Here is a 10212-nt window from a genome sequence, read left to right as displayed (position 1 = left end):
GATCAAATTAACGGCGCAAAAAATAACCATACGAATTGAAGAGAAAGATATCGCAAGATGTTAAGCAAAAACACAAATAAGAACACTCTTTGTATTATATGAGTACGATTTTGTCAAAGTGAATCGTGATGGATTTTACAATAGGATATGAATGATCGTGTATATATTCGTATTATATAGTATATACAATGACAAAATGTACTATATGTTATCGTGCATGCATAGTGATTTTATAGGCTCCACAACCACATGTATGTATTATTTTTATACGCATGCGTTTCTCTTCTTCTTTTTTGCAAGTGTGAACTGCATTATTCACTTCTTCAACATGTACTACATTGTATTTTCTTTGCTTGTCAACAGACAGCGTATGCCAGTAAACAGTGTATGTGTATTATTTCATATATATGAAACAGTACATGTGATTGTGACAAATATATATATCTTGGCTATGTTCTTGTGCTGGAACACTAGCTACAACGTTATGAATAAGAAAAATACTAAATAAATATGTGTCAGTCGATATATATACATGTTAATCCAACCCTAATTTCAAAATTCAACTAAATATGGAGCATAGTAAAATCCAGTGAAGAAAATGTAAACGATTATTATATCCAAAAAATGATAAGACTTAATTGATAGATGGTTTTGTTTTACATACAATCATAGTTTTAGTGCAACAATAATAATATTCGGAGTATATATTGTTACAGTAACGCTTCTTTGGCGTTTTCAGACGCTCCACGATATATAAATTGGGAGCTTGCAGAGTTGTAGAATAGAGACGTCTCGACTTCAATAATACTAGTAAGAAATAAGACAAATATATCAGTAAAAATAGAAAATCAGTAATACTAAGAGATCATAGAAATTTATAGAAGAAAAGAGAAATCTTTGGTTTCTCTATTTTAAATTCAGTGTCGCTTTATCATATGAAATTTTCATATAAAATTTTGGCTTAAATTTCTAAGAACTTCAAGTTAACATATTTAAAATAAAATCAAATCAGAAGTCAATTTGTTACGTTATCGCAGAGGTATAATATAATTCTTCTTTGTGTGACAACTATAAAATGATATATATCATAAAATGTGTAGAAGTACAATATGCTAATATCCCAAACCCATCACAATCATAATGAACGTAGGAAACTTAGCAGAGTAAATGTCCTCTCAATTAAATTCTGCAGGTAGAAATAATATACATTTGTAGAGGTTCAACTTTGAATAATATCAAACTAATTCAAAAGCTGATTCGTTCAACCAATTAGAAGTGAAAAAGTGATCATTTGAACCCAAAAAAAAAAAAGGATCACTTGTTCATACACAAACGTCAATATTTTGGATAATTTTGTGGGTAATAGATTTACTTCTTATATATAACCAAAGCAATTGTTTCAACGTAAATATATATATATATATATATATATATATATATGCTTATTGTGATCGCTATGTTTAAAGTGTTATGTGTAATTTACATGCTTTGTTATAGTTAATCGAGAAGTTCTTGTCCTAACCACAAGCATCACTTCGTTATACACAATTTCTCTCAACCAAGAATCAAACTAGGGAAACCAGACTACACACTCTCACCACTAGCTAGTTTAACTATAAACTATCTATTGGTTGTGTCAACGCAACCACGTAGTTATAGACTTATAGTTTGGCCATAAAAAAATTATCAGATACGTATACTATAGCATGAAAATAGTCTTTAGAAGTTTCGAACTATCTATTTCATATGCTGTCTGAATCTAAACAAGACATAATTAATTATTACATTTAAATTTATTTTTTTAAACTAAACCATTAACTAGGGTTAGTCAACATTATATTTGTCTTGCCAACAATATCTATAATCGCTAATAAGACCAAACAAAAATGAATGAGCGAAATAGGTTAGTAAAATGGCAAGTCGGCAACATTTTAGAAGTGGAATGAAAATATCCAAACCATGATCGTTGTCTGATGTTCGAGTCTTTTTGTTATTTTCTGCTGGTGATAGACCGACGTCTCTAAACGACAAGTAATCATGAGTACTCCAACGACCACTAGTTTTTAGAATTCTTGTCGCGGTTTGGGGAGGAATCAAAAGAGACTAATGGTGGAGTTACTCACATGGACGCACAAGGTTCATGTCACATTATCCATTTCTCTTCTTCTAAATTTTTGAAGGGCCAATTAAAATCGTAAAAAGTCATATACTTCACGGGTTACAGTACTATTTTAACTATCCGCCGAATCGTACAAGCGAACATGTAAGTAACCGCGTCCATATCGGAAGGAGAGATTTGAAGATGTTAACGTTCTTTTCATTTGGATCCCAAGAACTTCGAAAGAGGTCGACTGATATATATATGTATGTATGTTAGCTAAATGCCTAAAAACGCTAAATTCCATCGTTCAAGGTTTTATTTTCCACTTTTCTATTCATCATTTCCTAATTAGTTCACCTTTTTTCACTCTATACATTAATTGTTTAAAGTTGCAAATATTAAAAAAAAAAAAAAACAAGATTATCGGAATTACACGGGAAAAAGAAGATTATTGGAAAAGTACAAAATTTTGATATTTTAAATTTTAAGGGTTTATGGTTTTATTGTTTTTATCATACATGGTTTAATAGCTCTAGTGTCAGTTTTGAACAATATTTTGAAATTAAATTAGAAAGTAAATGTAGGATTTTAACATGTTCCCTTGAGATGATATTTTGATGATAAAATTACAAGATACTAATATATGAGTCTATAAAAAAAATCAACTCAAGAGGGCAAATATTGTTTAGATCTGAAATTTTCTCATCATTAGCTAGTGTAACTTTTATCTGTGAACAAATTTATAACCATTGGAAACCTAACACATTGGTTTATAGGTTGCAATTATTGGATTCGTTAATGCCACAAAACATTATCAACTTCAGATTCTTGATCTCTTTCGTAAGAATTCTTACACTAAATCTTTACATGAAATCAAACGGAAGAATAACTTGATAGAAGAAACGAAATGAATAATGAATACTGAATGAAAAAAAAGAAAAATAATGTATACGAGCTAGCACATTCACGAGTTTAGATTCGATGTAAGAAAGTCTATGTTTCAGCTATAGCCAGCCAGTACTCTAGCACTTCATCACTAGCTAGTTTTAAAGTTACAGATATTGCACAAGCTTGGTCTCACTCTAACGACGACCCTAAAGATCAATCCTAGCTTTGGTTTTATAGAGCTCTAGCCTCTATGTTAACACAAACTGACAACCATATCCTTGATTTCACTATGTAAACAGATTTTTCTCGCTAGTGCATGTCCACTAAGACCTAACAACATGGTTATCAACCAATATATATACACAAATCTATTGGTTATAGATATATCATAGATTTATGTCAACCCAAAATTGATGATCCATTTGTATAGGTAGAGACACAAACTAACACCCAAAAGATTGCAAAGACTCCTTTATAAGAGAAGTGGACCTAAATGAGATCGAAAAGGATGTGTTAATTATTTACATCTTTCGAGACTTTAGAATGGGAAGATGCCTCTTTAAGTCAAATAATAATGATAACATTCTTTCATACATTACACTGGCCAGCCATTACCCTACAAAAACCTTCGCTTGCTTGCTCCTATCATTTTCATCCCGATAATTACAAAATATTATACATTCCAAGTTTTTTTGTTTTGTTTTTTTGTTTTATAATTAAGTTCATATCGATCACCATATAGCAGAAGTTAATTTCGTGACTTCTAAAAGTTTACGGACTAGGCATTCTCTTAGGTTCAATAGACTAGAGATTTAATACTTTGATCTTATAATTTAGAACAGATAGGATGCAACTATGCAAGACATGATTCCTTATAAACTAGATTGTACATTTTCAGTTTTTCACCTTGATTTCAATATCAGTAGATATCGTTCAATTGCTATAATACATTTTATTACGGAACAGTTTAAAAACCCTAAAAAATATGAAGTATGTTTAAAAACCGTTAACTAAAAACTAATAGTTACAAACAACAGAGATATAAAGGTTCGTAAACCCTACAGATGAGTCTTAATCAACCTAAGTAACATTTGCTAATTTTTCTTAAAGAAGATAAGAATCTACAACACATAAAATATTAATATACGCCAATTTAGGAAAGTGAGAGACAAACACCATTACTGTCTTTTAGTAATTAATAAGTGATCTGATACGTGTGCTTTAAACAAATCAAATTTCAATCGTTTAATCCAACTTGCCCTTGCAAAAATATCGTAGACTATTTTCCTATAAATAGGAACACACTCATTCATATCTCTACGTACTCATATGACTCCTCACTCTCTCTTAAAAATGAGGTTTTGCACACGAAACCTCTCCTTTCTCATTCTCTTCCTCTTTGGCTTTCTTGCTGCCTCATACGCTCGTGAATGTAGCCCTCCAAAGCCATCACCTAAACCTCACAAACCACCAAAACATTCTGTCGTCCCACCTAAACCACCGGCAGTGAAACCGCCTAAACCACCCTCCGTTAAACCACATCCCTACCCTAAACCCCCCACAAAACGTCACCCACACCCGAAACCTCCCTCTATAAAACCACCTCCGCCATCCCCCAAACCACCTAAACGACACCGCCACCCTAAACCACATCCACATCCGAAACCTCCCACTAAAAAGCGACACCCTCACCCTAAACCACCCACCATCAAACCACACCCTCACCCTAAACCCCCTACAAAACCTCCAACCATTAAACCCCCTCCGTCAACTCCTAAACCACCCTCCGTGAAGCCTCCGCCATCAACTCCTAAACCTCCTCCGACGAAGCCTTCTCCGTCTATTCCCAAACCACCTACCCACAAGCCTCCACCATGTGCACCAACACCGCCCATAGCAACGCCACCAGTGGCCGCCCCACCAGTCGCCACACCACCTGTTGCAACGCCACCAATTGCAAAACCACCCGTCGCAACACCACCTACTGTAACACCACCAACTGTTGCCCCACCCATTGCAACTTCTCCTATTGTAACACCACCAATAGCAAAACCGCCCGTCGCAACGCCACCTGTTGCAACTCCACCTATCGTAAAACCGCCCATTGCGGCACCCCCTATTGCAACTCCACCAATTGCAAAACCACCTGTCGCAACTCCGCCCATTACAACTCCTCCCATTGCAACTCCGCCTATTGCAACTCCTCCGATTGCAAAGCCGCCTGTTGCCACTCCGCCTGTCGCAACTCCTCCTATAGTAACACCACCTATTGCATCTCCACCGATCGCAACACCACCTATCGCTAATCCACCTGTTGCAACTCCTCCAATTGCAAAGCCACCAGTAGCAACTCCTCCCGTCGCAACACCACCAGTCACACCGCCTCCTGTTGCAACCCCGCCCATTGCAAAACCACCAGTTGCAACACCTCCCTCTGCAACACCACCAGTAGCAACACCACCTATTACTAAGCCGCCTATCTCAACTCCGCCAGTAGCAACACCTCCCGTTGCAACCCCACCCGTTGCAAAACCACCAATTGCAACACCTCCCTCCGCAACACCACCAGTAGCAACTCCACCTACTGCTAAGCCGCCTATCGCAACTCCGCCAGTAGCAACCCCGCCTATCGCAACTCCGCCAGTAGCAACCCCACCTATAGCAAAGCCACCTGTCGCGACCCCTCCTGTTGCAACTCCGCCCATTGCAAAACCACCAGTTGCAATGCCTCCCTCCACAACACCACCAGTAGCAACTCCACCTATTACTAAGCCGCCTGTCGCAACTCCGCCAGTAGCAACACCTCCCATTGCAACCCCGCCTATAGCAAAACCACCAGTCACGATGCCTCCTGTAGCAACCCCGCCCATTGCAAAACCACCAGCAGCAACACCTCCAGTAGCAACTCCACCTATTGCTAAGCCGCCTGTCGCAACTCCACCAATAGCAACACCTCCCGTAGCAACTCCACCTATAGCAAAGCCACCTATCGCGACACCTCCTGTTGCAACCCCGCCTATTGCAAAGCCACCAATTGCAACACCACCAATATCAACTCCACCTATTGCTAACCCGCCTGTCGCAACTCCTCCAGTAGCAACACCTCCCGTTGCAACCCCACCTATAGCAAAACCACCTGTAGCTACCCCACCTGTTGCAACTCCGCCCATTGCAAAACCACCAGTTGCAACTCCTCCCTCTGCAACACCGCCTGTTGCAACACCGCCTATCGCAACACCTCCTGTCGCAACACCACCTATCGCAAAACCACCTGTTGTAACACCACCTATTGCAACACCGCCTATAGCAAAACCCCCAATTGCAACTCCACCGATAGCAATGCCGCCTGTCACAGCGCCGCCCAAATCTTCGCATAAGCCGAATACTTGCCCAATTGACACGTTGAAGCTAGGATCATGTGTTGACGTTCTTGGAGGTTTGGTTCACATCGGAATTGGAAAAAGTGCCAAAGAAAAGTGTTGTCCAATTTTAGAAGGTTTAGTTGACCTAGACGCAGCTGTTTGTCTATGTACCACTATTAAAGCTAAGCTTCTCAACATCTACCTCATTTTTCCCATAGCTCTTGAGGTTCTCCTTGGTTGTGGGAAAAAACCACCACCTGGCTTTCAGTGTCCCGCCGAAATGTCACCGGTTGCAGCACCTCCGGTAGCAAAGCCTCCTATGGCAACTCCACCCATTGCAAAACCGCCAGTTGCAATGCCGCCTATCGCAACTCCTCCTATAGCAAAACCGCCAGTAGCAACACCTCCCATCGCAAAATCACCTAGTGCAACTCCTCCCATTGCAACACCGCCAATTTCAATGCCTAAGCCAAATACTTGTCCAATTAACACTTTGAAGCTAGGCGCGTGCGTTGACGTTCTTGGAGGCTTGGTTCACATTGGAATCGGAAGTAACGCTAAAGAAAAGTGTTGTCCAGTTTTGGAAGGTTTAGTTGATCTAGACGCAGCCGTTTGTTTATGTACCACTATTAAAGCCAAACTTCTCAACATCAATCTCATTCTCCCTATAGCTCTTGAGGTTCTCCTTGATTGTGGGAAAAAACCACCATCTGGCTTCAAATGTCCCGCCTGATCAGTATAAAGTGATGTGAGTCTCTCGACGAATTTTCATGTTTCGTTTCAAGAATTTGTTGGTTTCATAATATATATCTTTGGTAACATGGGTTTACTTGCATGTGTGCAACCTTAGTTACGTGTTTCATTTACGACAATAAATGGTTTGTTTGTGTTTGAGATCTCAGTTTCTTTTGGTATTGTATCTTTAAGAAAGAAGAGAAGCTATAAAACGATATAGCTTTTACTTTTAGTATCAGAAGAGTTTTATCTGCAGCACAACCTCGTTTTGTTATTATATATTTACGTACCTCTCGATCTCAGAAGTCAAAAAACATAACTCTACAGGCCCAACTTAACGATCTCAACAAGCCCAAACACACAAAAACAAAACCATGGCAAATGAGCTCAGCCACGTCTCTTTCCTCTCTGTCGCCTCCTCACACCTAAAAGCATGTGAAGTTCTGATTCTCGTTAGAAGAAAAAAAGATTTGATAACCTCGTGTTAATTTGATTATTTGCAATCCCTAGCAATATCAAACGCATGAAAATGTAGACAAGTGTCGAGAAAGGTGTATAAAATATATAAGAAAGAAAGACAAAGAAGAAAGTTTATTCTCGTCCTCTTTCTCTTTTATTACACTATCGGATAGTACTCAGTAGTACTCAAGACGACCACTAGTTTTTTTTTTTTTTTTTTTTTACAATTATCGTCGTCGTGGTTGTGACTTGTGAGAGGGAACAAAGAGACAAATGGTGGGAGTCACATGCATACACTAGAGATTGAGATTCATTCATTTCATAATGTCACATTATCCATTTACCCTTTTTAAATTGCTTTTTCATTTTTCATTTTAAGAAAACCAAAATCTTCATAAGTGACAGAGTTCACGGGTTACACTGTTTTAACTACCCGCCAAAATTCCACCCGCCAGCTACGTAAATTTGCGTCCATAAGTTTTATTTTTCTTTTTCTTCATGAACATATAAATAAATTGGAAGGACAAAAAATTGTGGTAATTTTAATTTCGTGGGTTTTATATAGCTCGATTTATTTACTTTAACAGTATTTTATAAACTGAATTGGAAAATAAGTCAGATTATATTTTAGGATAATGTCAATATAGAATATGATATCCATAATTCAGAAATATTACTATAGTATATAACAATAATATGAACAAACTAGAAAGAGAATCATCAATTACATAACATAACGTCATCCAATCATTTCATTTTACCAAGAATTGATAAGAAATGGCGCACTAGGTTAATATGATCAATAACATTGTTTCGGTCGGAAAATGATTATAGGGGTTTGTTTTTTTTCATTAATTAGTGAAAGCTTACAACTATGACTCTAATGTATATATCTAGTAACTAATGAAACCCAACAAACTTGGTTTGAAGATTTATCAATGTTTTATATATTTTAGGGGGGTTTTAACCAAAATTGATTCTCTTTTCCTATTTGTATAGGTAAAGACACAGACTAAGACCCAAAAGAAATTGCCTAAAATCCTTATATATAAAAAATGGACCTACCTCGCAAGGAACAAGAAAGAAAAAGAGTGAGAACGATGTGTTTTAATTATATCTTGTGACTACAAAAAATATCAAAATATAGAATAGGAGGTGAGGTTTACAAAAAAAAAAAGAAAAAAAAAAAAAGAATAGGAGGTGTAAGTTAAGTCAAATAATAATGACAAAAGTCCCTTCTTAAATTGTCGACCCAATTGGCCATTACATTACAAAAACACCTTTGGTTGCTCCCAATTTTTTCACCCTATATTTACAAATATCACTATTGCCTAAGTTTTTTAAAAACATTCGTACGTCAATCATATAAAAAAAATTAATATAGTGACTACAAAACCATTGTAGAGACATAGAGTAGACATTCCCTAATTAATGTTAATACACTAGAGCTCGAGTATGTCCGAACATTTTCTCTAGTGCTGTTTTTGCGATGTTAGCAAATTTTATTCGAGATGTAGAAACCATGAGGTGCAAGATATGATTCTTTTAAAAGCTGATTGTATTTTTCGAAAAGCTAACTTTTTGACCAAATAGGCTATAATACGAACAGGTTTACAAAAAAAAAAAAAAAAAGGAAATAATAACGAACAATAGTACGAACAATGAAATTATGTTGGTATAATACATGAGATTATCACAATCGAGATCGTTCACGTTGTTAACATATTGATCAATGCTTCTTTCGAAAACAAATAAATATATAAGACAAGAATTAAGCGAAAATTTATAGTTTTTCGAAATATTTTCATGTTACGTCGTACCTTTTTATATTGACTTAACCATATATGGGTTTAAAGTTAACGACGAAGCAAATTATGAGTTTACACTACATAAGTGATATTACACTAGATGATCATTGTGTCATTAAAGTGAACAACGAAGCATAAAATTATCATTTAGAGATTAAACACAACAACTCTTCTTTGTATATATACTATGAAAACAATTCCCTTATAAAATGCCAATTTATAAAGATTACTGTTGCGTATATAGATTCACATTCCGTTTTAAGACCTATAGAAACTCAAAAAAAAAAATATGGATGAGACAAATATAATGCCAATTGAGGAATGTATATGTCTATATGACACAACCTTTTGTTTTCTTTTTGTAACCAAGAGACATAATACTACGTGCTTAATCAAATCCAATTCCAATCATCTATATACTACTGTATCACTATTTGGTGTTTTACACTATTTTATGTTACAAAATAAATATCTTAGAAGAGTTTTTTTTTCTATAAAAGGTACATGTACACTCATTGTATCTACTTACTCACTCCTTTCACAAACCCAAACCCCTCATTCTAAAAAAATGAGGTCTCGTACTCAAAACCTCTCCTTCCTCGTTCTCCTCCTCCTCGGCTTCGTTGCCGTCTCCTATGCTTGCGACTGTAGCCCTCCTAAACCATCACCATCGCCTCACAAACCTCCTAAACATCCCGTCAAACCGCCTAAACCACCTGCCGTTAAACCACCTAAACCACCGGCAGTAAAGCCACCCACCAAACCCCATCCTAAACCACCCACCGTCAAACCCCATCCTAAACCACCGGCAGTAAAACCACCCACCAAACCCCACCCTAAACCACCGGCAGTAAAACCA

The 10212-nt window shown here is 36.9% G+C and overlaps 2 protein-coding genes across 2 annotated transcripts in view; both read left to right on the top strand.

Moving 5' to 3' along the window:
• Positions 1-4331: 4331 nt before the first annotated feature.
• LOC111831487 (proline-rich extensin-like protein EPR1) lies at positions 4332-7321 on the top strand. Its single transcript, XM_023785932.1, has one exon. It carries the CDS (start codon positions 4343-4345, stop codon positions 7082-7084), a length of 2742 nt encoding a protein of 913 aa, XP_023641700.1. The 5' UTR covers positions 4332-4342; the 3' UTR covers positions 7085-7321.
• Positions 7322-9921: 2600 nt separating this feature from the next.
• LOC111831453 (36.4 kDa proline-rich protein) overlaps positions 9922-10212 on the top strand; it is a 1328-nt gene continuing 1037 nt past the window's right edge. The window contains exon 1 of the mRNA XM_023785587.1: positions 9922-10203. Within this exon, the coding sequence (XP_023641355.1) occupies positions 9922-10203 (282 nt within the window). The remainder of the gene's footprint in view (positions 10204-10212) is intronic.

This window comes from Capsella rubella, unplaced genomic scaffold, assembly GCF_000375325.1.
Source record: "Capsella rubella cultivar Monte Gargano unplaced genomic scaffold, Caprub1_0 scaffold_3, whole genome shotgun sequence".
Classification (NCBI taxonomy): Eukaryota; Viridiplantae; Streptophyta; class Magnoliopsida; order Brassicales; family Brassicaceae; genus Capsella; species Capsella rubella.
The sequence above is the reverse complement of the archived record's forward strand: the minus strand, read 5'-3'. Positions and strand labels throughout refer to the sequence as shown.